At 44.7% G+C, this 19,583-nt stretch overlaps 1 protein-coding gene across 1 annotated transcript in view; it reads left to right on the forward strand.

Moving 5' to 3' along the window:
• The window catches only part of LGSN (lengsin, lens protein with glutamine synthetase domain), a 214,840-nt gene that overhangs the window by 180,954 nt on the left and 14,303 nt on the right, over nucleotides 1-19,583 (forward strand). Inside the window, exon 7 of the mRNA XM_029596867.1 lies at nucleotides 14,368-14,546. Within this exon, the coding sequence (XP_029452727.1) occupies nucleotides 14,368-14,546 (179 nt within the window). The remainder of the gene's footprint in view (nucleotides 1-14,367; nucleotides 14,547-19,583) is intronic.

Below are 19,583 nucleotides of genomic sequence, written 5' to 3' on the forward strand. Positions count from 1 at the left end.
TTTGACATTGTCTATTTTGTTTCATTTCGTGATTACCATAAAATGAAACACAAAATTCCCCCATTTTTTTTTTTTTAGTTTCGTGTTAGTGCGCACTTACAGATGAATTTTCAAAGGAGTTCCGCATGTAAATTTGACATACTGTCATAGCAATTTTCAAAAGCCATTTACCCGTGTAAGTGCACTTTATGCAGGTAAAACCTATGTGTTATGGTTTGTTAGTGTGTGGACCCTGGGCCGAGGTGAGAGGTGTCACCGCCCACAGGGAGGAGCCCTGTGAGCCTCACTGTCAGGAGGCGTGATCCCAGCAGACGTCAGAGACAGCAGTGGAATAGAGTCTTTATTAGATAGATAGAAGAACACAGCCCGTGGAGCGGGAGTGCAGGAGAAGTGGTGATGTCAGAGTATTTATTTTATTTATTTATTTCTTTTATATACCGACGTTCGATCGAGATATCACATCGGTTTCCAGATAACTCAAAGAATAGGGTAGTAACAGCCCTATTTTACATTATAACATTGTAATAAATATAATAAATTGTAACATTGTAATAAATATAACAAATTATACAAATTATAACAGGAATAACAGGATTACGTTGAACATTTGATGTAGTATATAACATATGTACATAAATGACTTGTTGATGAGGATATATTAAGGTTAGGTTGGCAGGGAGGGTTGAAGGGGGGAATGGGGGGGATAGGAGGGGGGAGGTGGTGCAAGGGAGGGAAGATGGTGATGCGAGATGCTTGTGTAGGGGGGCGTGGTGTGTTGCAGTTGAATTTGGGTAGGTTACGTGTCAGGTGGGAATGCTTTTAGGAACAGCCATGTTTTGAGGTGTTTTTTGAAGACTTGCAATGAAGGTTCATTTCTGAGACAGGTGGGGAGGGAGTTCCATAAGGAGGGGCCCGCAATTGTTATGGCTCGTTTGCGGGTGACGTTGAGGTGTGCAGATTTGAGATTGGGTACGGCTAGGAGGCCAGTGTTGGTGGATCTGAGAGTTCTTTGAGTAGGGTAAGGTTGTATTCTGTTGTTTAGCCAGTTCATGTTGTTGTTGTTTATTTTTTTGTGCATGAGGGTGAGGGTTTTATACTGGATTCTTTGGGTAATGGGTAGCCAGTGGAGTTCTTTGAGAGTGGGTGTGATGTGTGATGATTTTTTGTTGTTAGTGATGATTCTGGCGGCAGCGTTCTGTAGCACTTGGAGGGGTTTGATGTGAATTTCTGGTAGGCCAAGGAGGAGGGAGTTGCAGTAATCAAGTTTTGCGAAGATAATTGATTGAAGGACTGTTCGGAAATCGTGCTCTTGGAGAAGGGGTTTGAGTTTTTTTAGTGTCTGGAGTTTGAAGAATCCATCCTTGATTGTATTGGAGATGTGTCGTTTAAAGTTGAGATGGCTGTCGATTGTTACGCCTAGGTTTCTTGTGGACGGCGTGGGTGAGATTTGGGGCACTCCCGGGTTGGTTGAGCTTCCTGGGTGGTCGGAGGGGGTGCACGTGAGTGGAAGAGAGGGTCGGTCATCGTGGATGTGAATGATTTCTGTTTTGGCTTGGTTGAGGCATAGAGATAATTGAGATAGCAAGTGGGATAGATTTGAGCTGAGTTTGTTCCATTTTTCCATGGTTAGTTGGATGGACTTGTTTATGGGGAGTAATATTTGTATGTCGTCTGCATAGATGAAGTAGGTGAGGTTTGCCTCTGAAAGGTATTTGCATAGTGGGATGAGGTAAATGTTAAATAGGGTTGAGGATAGGGAAGAACCTTGAGGGACTCCATGAGTGAGGGGCACTTGAGAGGATTCAGATGAGTTTGTCTTGACGATGTAGGATCTGTTTGAGAGGTAGGAGTTGAACCATTTGATTGTGGTGTCTTGGAGACCAATTTCTTTAAGTCTAGTGAGGAGAGTTCTGTGATTGATGGTGTCAAAGGCGGCGGATATATCAAGAAGTATCAGGAGGAAAGATTTGCCTTTGTCGCGTCCTCTAAGGATGGTATCAGTGAGAGAGAGGAGGAGGGTTTCAGTGCTGAAGAATTTTCTGAAACCATGTTGTGCGGGCTGTAGAACATTATAGGTTTCAAGGTGTTCTGTGAGTTGATTGTTGACTGTTTTTTCGATGATTTTTGCTAGGAATGGGAGGTTGGAGACTGGTCTGTAATTTGCTGGGTCGGATTTGTCGAGTTGAGGTTTTTTGATGATTGGTTTGATGATGGCGTTTTTGAGTTTTTCTGGGAAGATTCCTTGTTCTAGGGATAAGTTGATGATGTAGGTTATTGGTTTGACAATAATCTCTCTGATGAGTTTTAGGGTTTTGATGGGTAGAGGGGTATACCCAGAGGGAATACCTCAGAGAAAGAATACCTCAGGATTTGTCGAGTTGAGGTTTTTTGATGATTGGTTTGATGATGGCGTTTTTGAGTTTTTCTGGGAAGATTCCTTGTTCTAGGGATAAGTTGATGATGTAGGTTATTGGTTTGACAATAATCTCTCTGATGAGTTTTAGGGTTTTGATGAGTAGAGGGGTATACCCAGAGGGAATACCTCAGAGAAAGAGATCCGATAGTGGCCCGCAGGACGGGGTACACCGAGGAAGTCTCTTCGTAGTGAGGATAGGTCGTGACCTTCAGCGCAGCTACACCGAAGGACTCTCTCAGTAGTGACGCTATGGTAGTGACCTGTAGCACAGGAAATACCCAGGTAGTCTCTCCGTAGTGATGGTATGGTAGTGGCCTGCAGCGCAGGGTACACTGAGGGATACCCCACAGAGATGGTATGGTAGAGGTCCGAGGCACCGGAACACGGGGAGAGTCCTAGAAATGAAGCGGTAGTGGCCTGCAGTGCAGGGTACACCGGAGTAGCTCCTACTAGAGAGAATACAGTAGTGGCCCGAGGAATGGGGTACACTGGAGAGGATCCCACAAGAGTTGGTAGAGTAGATCCATGGAGTACTCACTGAAGGGTAGTTCCAGAAAGGATTCCGAGGAGCAGGACAAGCAGCAGTCCAAGGCAGAAGGCCCTCCGAGAAGCGGATAGCCAGAGACGAGGAAGGGCCCCAGAGGAGCAGGTACCCAATGTGTCTCATGCCGAATGCAGGAACAGGAAGTCCATGAGCGAGAGCGGATTCAGCAATGAGGGAACTCCTTGCTAACTTGTCGAGTTAAGTACAGCAGAGCGAAGACGTCATCAGAAGGGGACGCCCCGAGGTTCCCGCCATGACGTTTACCAGTGGCCCTTGCGCGCGCATCCCTATGTGATTCCTGGGGTAAGATGGTGGTCGGCAGCACCCACGCTGTCCTGGGAATGCCAAGCAGGTTTGCAATCGCTGGCAGAGGTCGCCGTTGTTCCCAATACTGACAAGGTAGCAAAGAGGTGAGCATTAGTGGTCGCAGCCATCTGCAACCGACAGGCATAACACTATGGACAATTCAATGTCAGAAAGTGTAACAATTTTCAAAAGTCCACTTACATGGGTAAAGTTCATTTATACATGTAAAACCCAGTTTTAAGCATGTGAATGCTTTTGAAAATCAAGCCCAAGTCTGTTTAATGCACACTAACTGGATTTAGTGGGCAGCAACTGAAAATGTTGCAAATAGGTTTAAAAGTGTCAAATGGGGAGAAGTTTGTTAGTTAGAACTATAGTTCTGCAGTCCCATTGGATGCTTGGTTACTTGTTTGCGTTCTCAAGGTTGCAAGGTGGTGTGTGGGGGGAAGGTGCCATCTGCCTGGTAACAAGTGGAAACAAACAAGTAATAATAACATCAAGTTGTAGTCAGTATAACCGTGCAATTCATGTGCACATTTTGAATTTGCCATTCCATGTTCATTTTGGAAAAGGGGACCTGGCATTTTAGGATATGCTTACTTTGAATCACCCTGCTTCATTTTTTAAAGAGGTACATGGTAATTGATAAAAGTGTATTTTGATTTTGCCAGTCATGTGGTTGTATTTTATTTATTTACGGCCTTATGTTGCTAATTTGACTTTTAAGTGCAGGTATATTAAGTGGGGCTCTGTCTGCTGCTTTGCTTTGGGTGAATTGAGGCAACAACAGCATAGCTCTTTGTTCTTTTGAGAGAGATAGTAGTAAATACTTTAACATGGGCAAGACAGGACATATGCATCGTTAATTCCCCCCCCCCTTTCCCCCACAAAACAACAATAGCACACTTTATAGCTTACAAAAGGCTGCAGCTTATTAAGTAATAAAACATAACCCGAGCCCGAACAACAAATAAACATAAATTTAGGTAATCTTTAGCCTCCCAACTGCATGCGACCATGCCCTAACAGTATACTGTCCTCCATTATTCCTCACCTTGCCATATCCCAGCAAGGGTAAGTCTACAGCTTGAGCAGCAACCCCCACTGCTCTTGTGTAGTAGCCCTCCCAACTACATGAGTTCCCCCCCCCCTCCAATTGCCACCCCTTATCAACACAATCATTAACAATTGACAATATGGACTCGGGTTTCTGCCACAAGGACAACCTCAGTTGCCCTTGTTTGTCCACACTGCGGTCCAGCTAACTCTCAGTAATCAATTTTTCCAAAGCCTCCTGAAGCATGTTGTTAATCACTTGTCTGAGGTATTGCTGGACTTGAACACTATGTGCCTGATATAACCTCTCACAAACATCTCATGCCCACTTATGCCTTAGCCAAAAACCACCTTAACTCACAACCCACCTCCCAATTTGCCTATTCACTTTCTTAATGCCACTTCAATTGAAATCTAACAATCATAACAGACCAACCCACCCTTGTATTGGGCACTCCATTCATTATGCTTCCAAAAATCTTTCCTTCCCATTGCAATGAGCTCTTTGCAAGAGTAAGCCCCTATATCATTACCCTTGAGATGTACCAAAATGATTTCTGGTACCCTCCACTCTGAAACCAGCCCCCGCAATACTGATAATTGTCCCTACTTCATTACACGATTACCAAACCAGTGAATCCACCACTTCTTCAATTCCAAATTGTGCGACACCCTGCACTGAGCCCACTGAGCAACATGACCACAATCCAGGCACACCTCCGATCAATGCGAACCCCCCATAGCTCTGAAAGAAACAACATATGAAAATATTAACAAATTACTCCCCGACACACCCCACAACCTACCAGAATCCCCACCCCGACATCACATTTGTACGTAGGACATAAAGGCCCCAGATTGCCACCGCACTATGAACCAAATCAGATTCTCCCATATCCCTACTTCAGTTGCCATAGTAGTAGTAACTCCTATACGGAAGGTATGCGTACTATAGACATCAACATTCCATCCCAAGCTCAAAACTACCAATTGTAACACCCTCGCAAATTGGAATTTGGTTAAGGGAGATCCATCAGTATGAACCAAAAATCAAACGCCCACTGATAGCCTCACCGTCGCAAAAGCCTGCACACAACATACTGGACAAGACAACGCATAACCACATGCTCTCGACCCCTCTGATCCACTTTCGACTTATGGATCCGAAAGCGCACACGATCCCTAAATATCCACACATTAACTGACTGTAACCCAGCCCCAAGCACATTATTTCTAGAATCGGCCACCAATTCCCCTACTCTCATGGCCCTAAAAAATGCAAACACAAATGCCACATGGAAGGGAAGTACCTCGTACTCAGACCAACACACCACACTCAACTGAAATCACTACCAATTCTGAATGGTTAATTGGCCACCTTTTGTCCTCAACATGACCATGATCCCTAGCCCATCGTCCTAACAAATGCTTTACTGTAAAGCTCGCAGATGGATTATCCCAGACACCAAGCTTTTGAAAGAAGGAGAAACCTGCAATGTGAGATTTGACAATTGTCATGGAATAACCACTCTGCCTAGCCCACAAAATGTATCCAGTAATGTCACCTTTGCTAATCGGTCCCCCAAGCCACCTCCAAGCTGCAAAAAACATGAAACAGTACCTCTGCCCACCAAGTAAGATGCCCAGGTTGAAGGTGCCACCAACATCTGGATCATTTTCCATGCTTTAGCAGGCCAAAACACCAAAGATGGTCCGGGACTGCCTCTCCACTGTCGTCTGCCTGTGGGGCCAAACTCCGGAAGACATCCCACTTGAAATGAGAAAGGGCATCGGCAATTAGATTCACTGTGCCTGGCACATATCTGGCTGTAGCTGAGTCATTCCAACTCAGACACAATAATACCAATTCTTGCAACAATGCTGACACATGTTCACATGTTGGCAATTGCTGGTTAATAACTTCAACCACCCCCAAGTTATCACACCAGAAAATGACTTTTTTTATCGGGAATATGATCGCCCCATAGAATCAAAGCTACCACAATGGGAAACAACTCCAAAAACATAATGTTTCAAGTAATCCCTGCCTCTACCCACTCCATCAACCAATGCTCCACATACCACATTCTTTTTCAATGCATTCCGAAACCAAGTAAAGCTCGAGGTCCCGGTTGGATACCAAGTCCCTCTGCATTATGCAAACTCCATTGAAATCCCGAATCCTGCTTATTACCCTGATGAAATGGTGACCCACCTTAATCCCCGCTGTCATCACTGAGAACTGCCTTCTGAACGCTCTACCCATCGGGATGACACAACAAGCAAAGTTCAACGATCCTATCAAAGACTGTATTTGATGCAAGGTCACCTTCTTAATCACCCCCACTGACTGAACCAACTCCCGCAACTTCTGCACTTTCTCCACTGGTAAATGAGAAACCTTACTAACCATATCTAATTTGATGCCCAAAAAGGTGAGCCTGCCACTGGTTCCTCTGTCTTAGTGTGGGTGATTGGAATACCAAATAAACCCACCACCCGCATAAACTCGACCAGCAGAAGGCTACATAAAGCTGACTGACTTGGCCCTATGAACAGAAAATCATCTAGGTAGTGCAATATGCTGTCACTACCCGTGGACTGGATCATGACCCACTGCACAAACATACTGAAGGTTTTGAAAAATGCACAGGACACCGCACAACCATAGGCAAACAATGGTCCACAAAGTACTGAGCCCCAATAGAAGGCCCAACAGATGAAAACTTGCAGGATGAATAGGTAACAACTGAAAAGCCACTTTAATGTCAGTCTTCATCATCAACACGCCCCTACCACCCCGTCAACGAAGCATACTGTATCGAACACTCACCCTTTGGAATGAAATCATTTATTGAAGAACCCAGCGAATAGGACAAATTCAAAATTAATCTATATTTGCCTTCCACCTTTTTGGGTATTACCACCAATGGAGACAAATGCATGCACTCAGAAGGAGGACACAGGAAAGGCCCTGCCATAAGTCCAAAATCCAATTCATCCTGAAATTTATCCCATATAACCACAGTAAAATGATCTGCAGACCTGGCATTCCTCACCCACCCCCCAAAGCCTGGACCCACGTAAGGAATTCGAAAGCCTTTCCCAAAACCCTCCTCCAGCAAATGGCCGCATTTCTATTGGGATACATTGATAGTCAAACCCTCATAGCTTGTAAAGCAACAGTTGACTTTGCCCTCTGGGCTAAAACCTCACCTTTTTCCACCCCTATCTGCACCTGCTGCATGACCCTGACTACACTTGAAAGCCGGGTGGCTTCCTCCGCATGAAGAGCAAGCATGATGAAATTTACAGTTGGGGAAGAGGCACGAGTACTTGTTGAACCACCAGCAAACATCTGACGCCCCCCCCCCCTTGCGATTTAACAAAGACACTGGGTTTGTTAATGCTACCAGACCCACGAAAGGAACTCACCATCCCCCCCCCCCCGCTCACTGAACCCTAAGTTATACCCCCTTGGATCCCCTGCTCCCACTACCTGAACCCTTGCCTGCACCCTCTGACCCTTTGTAAGTCATTTGTGTGAGCTACAAATGAATGTCCTGTGTACCCCATGACATGAAATGATTCCCTGCTATTTTGTCCTAGAACTGCTCATCATAATTAAGCCACACCCACCCCTCGTAATCCCTAAACACTCCAATGATACTGTCAGCATAAGATAATAAAGAGCCATACTGGGATGGTCGAAATACCTCATCACACTGGCTAAACAAAGAAAGCACCTAACCCAGTTCATGATATTCCTAGACATCTTCTTTACTTTTCTTTTTGCCCTTCTTTTTTCCCTTCTTAACTCCTCTTCTACCCTATAATAATTTGAAAATATCCATATATCTTCACTTCCTAATCTTCCTCCTCAACTTTCTTGGTACCCCTTCTCATAATTCTGCTAAAGATGTCAATGCAGGGTGTTCCATGTCCTGTCTAGGGCCAATCCCTGCCTAATCTCGTGCCTCAGGGCAGGGGACCCCGAAGAAGGTGAAGAAGAAGATGAAGAGGAAGAGGAATAACTAGGTCACCAAGACCTCATTCTCTTCTTCGCATTGCCTTTAGTATCCTCTCTGGAAACTGAACCTAACTCACTTGACCTTGGTTGACCCCTGCTGGTGCCTGAAGCAACTTCCTCAGCACCTGACAGCTGGTTTCCCCTTTGATTCTGCTGCACTCTCTCCCCCATGACTCCTGCGCTCACCAAGCCTCGTGCTGCGATGTCCCTGGCTGTGTGCCCCCCATTTGCACTTGAAGCAAGAAAAACAGAGCCCACCAAACTGCCCCATGATGAAGCCACACCCTTCTCAGAATAGGAAGCCCAATGTCTTCTTAAACTGCCCTGGCCCCAGATCAAGGGATCTCGACCACCTGCCTCCCCCCCCCCGAGGAGCTGAACCCCACTGCCCCCCAAACGCTGGCCAACCCATCTACTCACTCCCGTACCCAGTCAGCCAGCCACCAAACCCTCCACAACCCCAAAATCCCCTCCCAGTACTACCCCAAGGCATACTGCTGCCCACCCATGAGCCCACCGGAAACCACTTTCGGGGAAATATTGGCAATCAAGGGGGAACTGCCAACTACCCACCCTGACAGAAAGATAAGGATGGTAAACACCCTAACCACTGGGTAACTCTCCCCCCCCTGTATACCCTGCCCCCTAAGATGACCCACGTGTCTACCCATGGCAGACCAATCAGGACCAATGGACCTAGGGGAATAACTGCTGATGTCCAAACACAGGTCTGAGGGGGCCCTACCTTTTTAATGCTCCGGCCCAAAAATTGAATATAACCCTTAACATAGGGGACCAACTTGCCCCCCCTGGGTTTTACATGAGGAGCCTTACATTTGCTCTTCCTGCCTCTAATCACACCCTTACCTGGGCCTGAGGCGGAGGAACCACGAGGACCTCTGACGGAGGAAGGCCACTAGGACCAAGGTCGGGAGCTACAGTATGGCCCACCAAATCATCCACAGCCCAGCCACCCACAGAAGGAGAGTCAACACCAATGGTAGCAGGGAGAGGCACAGCCCCAATCCCCAGGGCCCCTCTGGGAGCTGGAGCGAAACTCTGAGGAGCCAATCGCCACGAGGCACATGGAGGGAAAATTCCTCCTCTACCTTCTCCCACTCAACACTGCTGGAGCTGCCGTTGAGGCACACCTCACTTACAGGCCGAAACAGTACAGTGCGCTCTGACGGAGCACACTATTAGCCTGCTCTTGGACGCGCGTTTTCCCTTACCCCTTATTCAGTAAGAGGAGGAAAACACATGTCCAACCCGCGGCACCTAATAGCGCCCTCAACATGCAAATGCATGTTGATGGCCCTATTAGGTATGCGCGCGGGATACAGTAAGTAAAATGTGCAGCCAAGCCGCACATTTTACTTTCAGAAATTAGCGTCTACCCAAAGGTAGGTGCTAGTTTCTGCCGGCACTGGGAAAGTGCACAGAAAAGCAGTAAAAACTGCTTTTCTGTGCACCCTCCGACTTAATATCATGGCGATATTAAGTCGGAGGTCCCGAAGAATAAAAAAAGTTAAAAAAAAAAATTTGAATTCGGCCCTCGGCTGTCGGGCTGAAAACCGGATGCTCAATTTTGCCGGTGTCTGGTTTCTGAGCCCGTGGCTGTCAGAGGGCTCGAGAACCGACGCCGGCAAAATTGAGCGTCGGCTGTTAAACCCGCTGACAGCCGCTACTCCGGGCTAAAAGGAGATGCTATGGACGCGCTAGTGTCCTTAGCGCCTCCTTTTGCCCGATTCTACCGCACCACCTCATTTGCATACTGTATCGTGCGCACTGGCGAGTGGCCGGTGCGCACGCCGGGAGAGCGGGCGTTCGTCCGCTCTCCCGCGTTTTTACTGAATCAGCCTGTTACAGAAACCAAAGGGAACGCTACCTCAGGAGACTCAGGGCCGCTCTTGCCCAACTCCCCACACAAAAAAAGAGGATCCCTCGCAAGCCCCTCCAGAAAACCCCAAACTCACCATACTGGCAAGCCCACTGTAACTGGATACCTCATGGGCTGAAAGCCTGACACTGACTGCAAGGCGGGCGACACCACACAGACGACAGCCGGCAGCTCTGGACGCCGCACTTCCTCTTGGTTTGCTGGGGCTGACCGGTTGAGGACCACACCGGGGGAGCAGGACCGTTTGGCTCAGCTGGCTCTCTGTCTTTTTTTGATCGGCCCATCACCAACAAACATGACTGTACCATCTGAAAACAAGGAAACAAGAGGAAGAAAAAAAGACTGCCACCGACTGCCTGCCTCCACCGCGCTGATCGCCGAAGCCCAAGATTCCTGGAAAAAATCCTGCGCTGCCCTCAGTGACCAATAACTGAGCAGCATTTAAAAGATGATTACAAATGCTGCAATGATTCGTGAGGTGCAGTATCCCTGCTTCCACTCGCTTGGCAAAGGTAAAATCATCTACTGCCCCTGCCACCTCCATGTTAATGGGGGCAGGGAAACTGGACCCCCCCCTCCAGCCTTTAACTTATGAGATTTCAAATTAATCATTATTGTATTAATAATTGGTGATTGATATGATTTACTTAGTGTCAATCTCGGGAGGCACTAGGCCTGCAAGTTAGGGCATTAGTACATAGGCTCTGTACTGTGCAAATTAGTAGCAGTTTGGTCTTAAACTAACTATTGCAGTGCTATGTCATTAATCTGACAAAAGTCTTACTGTATCCCATTAGTGTGTGATTTTATTTAATATTATAGGTTTTTGTTTGTCCTTCGTCTTGTGTCTCTGCCCTCTGACCAGTGGCCCACTAACCTCAGTGAGTGCTCCAATTTATATTAATATCTGGTGATGGGGGTATACAACTACATATTACACCTTGCCTGTTCTCATTTCTAAATTATAAATTTAAGTGCAACACTCCTTCTACTTACACCAGATAGTGAAGAAGTGGTACACTTGTGGTACTGGGCAGACAGGTAGTCAGCACTGAATATTTCATTTTCTTGGTGTATGATTTGCTGCCATTGATTGAATATTAGAAGGAGTATCACACTATCTTTGGGGGGTGACTGGGGAGAGAGTGAGAGACTGGTGTGAAGAGTGACTGGTGAGAGGGAGAGAGACTGGTGTGAGGGGATAACTGGTGAGAGAGTGACTAGTGTGTGGGGTGAAAGATGAGTGAGACCGGTTGGAGGGGTGACTGGTGAGCGAGAGAGAGATTGGAGTTGGTGTGACTGGTGAGAGAGAGAAGGGATTAGTGAGAGAGGGTGAGAGGGAGAGAGACTGGTGTGAGGGGGTAACTGATGAGAGAGTGACAGATGAGTGAGACCGGTTGGAGGGGTGACTGGTGAGAGAGAGAGAGAGAAAGAGAAAGAGAGACTGGAGGGGCAGTTGACGGTGAGAGCAAGAGAATGGGGTGCATGAAACAAGAAATCAAATAAGAAAGATACATCTCATCAGAGGACATCTAGCGGGACTATGTTGTTGGCACTGAAGATGAAGGACATGTGAGCTATTTTATGTGTGCCCAGTTCTTTACTCACATGAAAACTTGGTATTTAAAACAAGATATTCGTATTTGATACATTACATTCAGGGTACAACTTGTAAGAAAATAAAAAGGAGAAAAAGATGAAAGTTAAGGATCTGAAATAAGTTAAATACATTAAACTCTGAAAATATTTTTAATATTTACCTTTTGGGGAACATTGCTCCTGAGAAAATTCCTAAAAGGAAGAATAAAGGAACTCACTTGAAACAAGAAAAACAGAGCCCACCAAACTGCCCCACGATGAAGCCACACCCTTCTCAGAATGGGAAGCCCAATGTCTTCTTAAACTGCCCTGGCCCCAGATCAAGGGATCTTTTATGAATGTTTCATAGACTTAATATTAGTTAAATATTCCTGTAGTACATTTTACAACAGCCACTCTGCTTAGTTACATCTCTGCAGAAAAAATGCAAATAAAATTTGTTAATTAATAACAACCAAGCCTATCTTACCTGGGTTTGTCTCTTGCAGTACTTCTCATCCCTCTCTATCTCCTCTCCTCTCCTATCTCCAGGAGCTCCATTGGCTTTACTTTAACAACATAAATGATATCCTAGGAAACCTGAGTCACTGTGCAGCAGAAAACCTTTGTTTACTTATCTGCAGTTTGCACATAAATATTAAAGGCTGGATTTTAAAATGGCCATGCGCGCAAATACCGGCAGTTACACGCAGGGCCGGTCCCTGCGCATGCTGTGCGCATTTTCAAAAAGGCCCGGCCCCGCGCGTAACTGCCAAAATGCGCACAAGTGCTGGGCCCTGCAAAAGGGGCAGGCCGGGGGCGGGGTCTGGGTGGGACGGGGCAGGACAGAGGCCAGCCGGGACAGCGGCCATTAGCCACTGATCCGGGGAACTGCGCGCCGGCAGCTGGCCGACGTGTGCAAGTTGCTTCTACTTCGACAGAGCAGTAAGTAAAAAAATAAAAAAATTCTTACAGTTAGGTAAGGTGTAGGGGTTGGGGTGGAGAGGGGAAAGGGGAAAGGGAAGGAAGGTTAGGCTGGGGGGGGAGGGGGGGGAGGGGGGTAGGGAAGTTCCCTCCCAGTCCGCTCCTTAATTGGAGCGAACTGGGGGAGGCTCTATTGCGTTGCCACGCAAAGGGTGTGGAAGGGGTGCTAGGTTGTCAGTTTTGCCTAGGGCGCTTAATATCCTTGCACCGACCTTGGGCATTACTGTACAAACGTTTAACAGAGTTTCCCAACTTGTGGTGTTCTGTGCTGTATAATGGGCGAGGGCATAGTTTTTCACTTGGCCATGGGCACCATAATTGCCTGGCTGTGGCTCTGGCGGTTTTATCTTGGTAAAAGGGCTTTTAGAAAAGTGTTCACCCTCCATGCAATGGTGTTCAATAATGCATGAACATTTATCTGCATTGTGCCCAGGCATTCCTGAGGGAAGGGTTAGACTCGGGGAGGCAACAATGTATGGAAATTTGACTTTTCAGAACTGTGCATGTTGTTTTGAAGGGAAAAAGTACCTTAAAAAAAAAAAGAAGATGCAAATCTCTATAGATAATTTCTTCCTTGGACAAGATGCAAAGGGAAAGTATTGCTTGTACTTTCTCCTCAAGAAATGATGCAGAACCTGTGGGCAAAATTATCTGCAGACTTTGTAACTACCTCACAGACATTTGAAATTGCCCCATTAAAGGAGATGGAGATATTCTGCCTTTTTTCCACAGGGAGGACCATTTTCAGAGCCATTTGTTTTGGGAAATAGTGATTTCATGAGCATACATTGGGTGTCTGAAAATTGCCCTGCCTCAATACAGCTGGTAGTGTATGCATTGTTGCACACTGCATGTTCTTGTACCCACATTTAGAGGCGGCGTTCTCAGGGGCGTCAGTAAGTCAGAGGAGGAAAAGTATGAAACTAGAGTGAATTTGCGAAGTTATGCGTGTTATTTTCCCATTAAGAATTACCACAGTAAGGATACGATTTACTAAACTTTTTTCCCATAGACGTTTCCACTGAATCTACCCCTGAGCTGCCTCAGGAAACTAGGGGGGGGGGGGGGGGGACGGGACGGGACGGGACTGTGCCTTAGATCTTTTGCACCTGTTGTCCAATCTTGGGAGAGGGGGAGAGTTGGATGACAGGGAGTGATATCACCTCTGCAGCTAAATTATAGTCTTCTGGGGGCTTTTCTGGAAGGGGTTTGCTTATCTGGCAAACTTAGCTAATTTTGAACTATATCAAGCTATGTTATCTAGCTTGTGCGGCTGGATAACTTCCTCCTTAACCGGATATCTTCAAAATATATGACCAATTATTTTGATACATAAGCAATTAGGCTTTATTTATTAGCTAGCTAACTTTAGGCGAGTATATCCAGCTAACTTTAGCCGGATAACTATTTCTCTAACCTGCTTACTGAATATTGGGCTCTTTGTTTGATAAATCAAATTTTAGCCATATTTTGCCCATCAATTCTTGTGAGCAATAAGAATGAAGGACTTTCTGTGAGTGTGCCTTTAAAGAAATCAACTCATTATTTTGTAGGGAGCAGCAGAGACAGGAATCCAAGCAACATTGGAATTCAAAAGTCACTTCATGTGGTTTCTCATATTGAACATATTAAGCAACAGATTGACAGAGAGAATATACGCTTTATCCGATTTGAAGCTACTGATCTTCATGGAGTGTCAAGATCCAAAACCATACCTGCTCATTACTTTCATGTAAGTTTAATATCTGTGTGGCTGATGTAATAAGCTGTGCATTAGACCTCTGCTCTGATATTCAGTGCACAGTTTCTAAACACACATGCTAGAAAAATGTTTAACTTCCACTGCAATAAGCTAATGGTATACTAATTCATCAGGAATTTTAAAAAAGCATGAAAATACAAAAATGTGCATACAAGAGATGTATAGATTGCTTGGAAACATAATTTATGCACAGAAAACATGCTTTATGTGTAGAAATCATGTTTTCTCTGCATAAAAAATAATTTATGCGAGGAAAGTTTCTATGAATAAATCGTTTTCATGAACATAAGAACATAAGAAGTTGCCATACTGGGTCAAACCATCAAGCCCAGCATCCTGTTTCCAACAGTGGCCAAACCAAGTACCTGACAAGTACCCAAAACTTTAAGTGGATCCCATGCTACTAATGCCAGTAATAACAGAGGCCATTCCTTAAGCCAACTTGATTAATGGCAGTTAATAGACTTCTCCTCCAAGAACTTATCCAAACCTTTTTTACACCCAGCTACACTAACTGCCCTAACCACATCCTCTGGCAAAAAATTCCTTGTGTGTTGAGTGAAAAAGAACTTTCTCCAATGAGTGCATGTGTATATGTGGGCATATGGGGAGAGAGACCATGTGGACGAAAAAAGAGTATCCGTTTGAGAGAGAGAGCATGTAAGGAAGAGCGAGTGTATGGGATGAGAGCCTGTGGAGGAGAGAGAGCATTTGTGTTTGAGAGAGCATGAGGGGGAGAGAGAACGTGTGTGTGTGTATGTGTATGAGCATGTAGGAGAGAGAGATCAAGTGTATGTGTATGTGAGAGCATATGGAAGAGAGAGCATATGTGTGTATGTGAGAGAACATGTGGGGGGGGGGAAGAGTGAGTGTGAGTATGAATATGTGTGAGTAAGCGAGTATGCCTGTGTTGGAGCGTGTATATGTCAGAGAGAGGAGAAAGGCTTTATATTGCAGTGCCTCCTCCCATTAATCATTGACAAGCTCAGACTGAAAATCAGAAGTTCCCAGGTATGGCGTGTGGGAGATTTTTTATCCTTATTTTTAATTATTGGGTGGAGTTTATGTGTTTGCTATTTTGAAATATTTTATTGGTGTTTGGGAAAGCTTTCTAACTTTGCATGAGTCTTTAATTATTAGATATTCTATTCATCAGCTGTTTTTAAATAATTTTATTAGTATGATTTTACTATTGTGATTAATGATTTATAATTCTTGATTTTATGGTTTGTTTCATGAGGAATGATGAAATTTTTGTTTTTCTATTATTATACCATATCAGAGTCTGGCGTGTTGCATTTTACAGTTCAGTTTTTGTCTGCACATTTCTATTTATACTTTAAGTGGATTTATTCTGTATTTGGTGAGAGTTTGTGTTCTGCATGCAAAGACTGAGATGAAGCATTCTTTTAGCATGTGGTTTCACTGTAGGGATCTGTAGTAGCTTGGCCTATTCTTTTTTTCCTGATAGGAGGTGTACTATTGTTATTTTAGATTCTGGTGTAATATTTGTGGTGTTCCTTTTCATAGGTAGGGTTGTTACTGTTTGAGTGTTGGCAGATAGTACTGTGTTGACACAGGAGGACCATGACAACTCGAAACATGATACAAAAGGTGTGATGCCATAAGAATTCCAAGGTGCAAAGTTTTCTTGTTGGCATCACAACAGTGCCTGTAGCTATCACAACAATGTGTATATTATTTTTACCTCAGAATGTCATTTTTCATGTAAAATCTGTTATAAATGCATAATTTAAAATTTTCTATGGGGAGGTGGGGGAAGAGGGTGCCAGACTGTAAGGTTTGCCTAGGGCGTCTAATACCCTTGCACCGACCTTGGTAGCTTCTAATATGGAACCCAACATTTCTATGTTTCTATCTACATTAATGGTGGGGGTGGAAGGGAAATAGAACCAAGAGCTAAGAGAAACAGATAAGTATGAGAGAAAAAATGTGTGAAGCTTGCTGGGCAGACTGGATGGACTGTTTGGTCTTCTTCTGCGGTCATTTCTATGTTTCTAACGTGTAACTGCAGCATGGGTTATTTTTCCCTATATAATTTTGTATCATCTGCAAATTTGGGGCCTCATTTTCCAATATCGCATGAAGGGGCATTTCACATGCAAATGAGGCTTTTTTCGTGCAGCAGGGAAACTTCATGTGCCGTGATGTACAATAAAACAACCAAAGAATCATTGCAGTTTACAATGGAGAGAGAGAGAGAGAGAGAGAGAGAGAGAGAGAGAGAGAGAGAGAGAGAGAGAGAGAGAGAGAGAGAGAGAGAGAGAGAGAGAGAGAGAGAGAGAGAGAGAGAGACTTGCTATCATGTCTACTCCCTAGACAGGTATTTGTATCCCTATGGTAGGCCCACCTAGTAACTCGAGGTGGGGATTAGGTATGAGTGTAGGGGGTTGGGGGCCACTTTCACATTCAACATGAGACGTACGAACAGAACAGTGGTCTCTTGTGAAGATTTGATGACCTTCGGAGTGAGGAAACTCACTCCAAGATGAGATTTGGGCAATGTTCTCTCAACCTAGCTTGATGGACACTCTACCTGGGCAACAACAAGCTAGGTTGAGAGAACATTGCCCAAATCTCATCTTGGAGTGAGTTTTCTCACTCCGAAGGCCAGCAAATCTTCACAAGAGACCACTGTTCTGTTTGTACGTCTCATGTTGAATGTGAAAGTGGCCCCCAACCCCCTACACTCATACCTAATCCCCACCTCGAGTTACTAGGTGGGCCTCCCATAAGGATACAAATACCTGTCTAGGGAGTAGACACTACAGCAAGGCTCTCTCTCTCTCATTGAAACAGGCTGTTCACAAACATCATGAACCACAATAAACCTTTACTGGCCTCTAGCACACAATGTACCACAAATGAAAGAGTTGTAGCTATTGGCTGTGCTAACACTGCAGCTGTTTCACAGCACATGATAACTCTTTCCCACTTGACATATGCTCTGCCCCAACTCCACCCCCTGAATACAAAATTAAAATTTGCAATCGTGTTAATGGCTGTTAGCGGAATTATCTCCTGCGGTAACTCCTTGGAAAATGACCCCCTTGATTACCTCACTTGTCATATTCCTTTCCAGATCATTTATAAATATATTGAAAAGCACCGGTCCAGGTACAGATCCACTGTTAACATTTTTCCACTGTGAAAATTGACCATTTAATCCTACTCTCTGTTTTCTGTCTTTTAACCAGTTTGTAATCCATGAAAGGAAATTCCCTCCTATCCCATGACTTTTTAGTTTTCTTAGAAGCTTCTCATGAGGGCCTTTGTCAAATGCCTTCTGAAAATCCAAGTACACTGCATCTACTGGTTCACCTTTATCCACATTTTTATTAACCCCTTCAAAAAAATGAAGCAGATTTGTGACAATCTTCCTTGGGTAAATCCATGCTGACTGTGTTCCATTAAACCATGTGTTTCTATATGCTCTGTGATTTTGATCTTTAGAATGGTTTCCATTATTTTTCTCAGCACTGAAGTCAGGCTCACCAGTCTATAGTTACCTGGATCACCCCTGGAGCCCCTTTTACATATTGGGGATACTTTGAAATGTCTGTATGCCAATACCAGAAGTCTAAGAAGTAAGAAGGGAGAGTTAGAGTGTATAGCAGTGAGTGGTGAGATAGACATAATTGGCATCTCTGAGACCTGGTGGAAGGAGGATAACCAATAGGACAGTGATATATCAAGGTACAAATTATATTGCAGTGATAAGGGGCATCAACTTGGTAGGGTTGTGGTAGACTCTCACTGCATGCTGGTAAGGATTTGTATTTTCAAGGTAAAGGAGTTTTTTTTTTTGCTCTGTTGAAACCGTCACTAAAAATGGAAATTTGGACAAGCTATATACCATAAATATGATGAAGTCCACTGCTGCTGTTCATAGGAAAAGCAGTATGTGTTTTTCATGGTGTGGTCACTTCTTTTTTTGAGGTTGCTGAGGTTGCTGTGCATGCATCTCATCTTTCTGGATCAGGCAAAATATTTTTGATGGTACCAATATTGTAAGCAATCCTCAGGAAATGTACACATGGTTTCGGTTTAATTTTAGATTATGGAAGTCAACAGATTCTATGCATGTATATGTGGAAGTCTTCAATTTCTCCTCTTTTTTCAAAATAAGACAGCATTTTTGTTTTGCTTCTTTTTTTTTTTTTTTTTTTTTTAGTTTCAAGGAGTAAAGATGTGAATATTGAAATTCTTCAAACTCTGACTCCTTCACAGCAGATAATTACATTTGCTTTACCTGCAGTTTTAACATTTTCACTTCAAGTAGATTACTCACAATTAAAAGCCTCAACATTGGTTTTGTAAGTGCATGCCCACCTGCGCATAGCTTCCGCACCCTCCCCCCCAGACAGGAAGATTGGTGGGCTATACGGCCTGAAGATAGCAGGTCACCCTCAGGCCATGGTGGAGCTCATCCCGCCATGGCCCAAAGATAACAGGAGACTATGAAATGTGTGAGCTTGTATGTATGTGTGAATGAGTGAGTGCCTGTGTTTGCATGTGTGTGTGTCTGTGTGAGATCTTATGTGTGTGTATCTGAGTGAGAGCCTGTGTGTGTATCTGTGTCTGTGTAAGAGCCTATGTGTGTGTGTGTGTGTGTGTGTGAGAACTTCTGTGTGTGTCTGTGTGAGAACCAGTGTGCCTGTGAATGTGTCTATGTGACAACTTGTGTGTCTGTGTGTGCTTTGTGTCTGAGAGAGCCTATGCGTCACATATAAGATCTCACAGGCACACACACACACATATAAGGGCAAATTTTTAAAGGGCTGTGCACATAAAAATCAGGACTTACACACGAGGCTGGGCCCTATGTGCACTGTACGCATTTTCAAAAGGGCCCGGCCACATGCATAAGTCCCAATATGTGCACAAGTGCTAGACCCTGAAAAATTGGCGGGCCGAGGGGTATTGTCAGAGCGGGGAGGGGCGGAGTGGTGCGAGATGGAGGCCAGCCTGGACAGCCGGCCATTA

The sequence above is a fragment of the Rhinatrema bivittatum genome, chromosome 3 (assembly GCF_901001135.1).
Source record: "Rhinatrema bivittatum chromosome 3, aRhiBiv1.1, whole genome shotgun sequence".
In the NCBI taxonomy this organism is placed as follows: Eukaryota; Metazoa; Chordata; class Amphibia; order Gymnophiona; family Rhinatrematidae; genus Rhinatrema; species Rhinatrema bivittatum.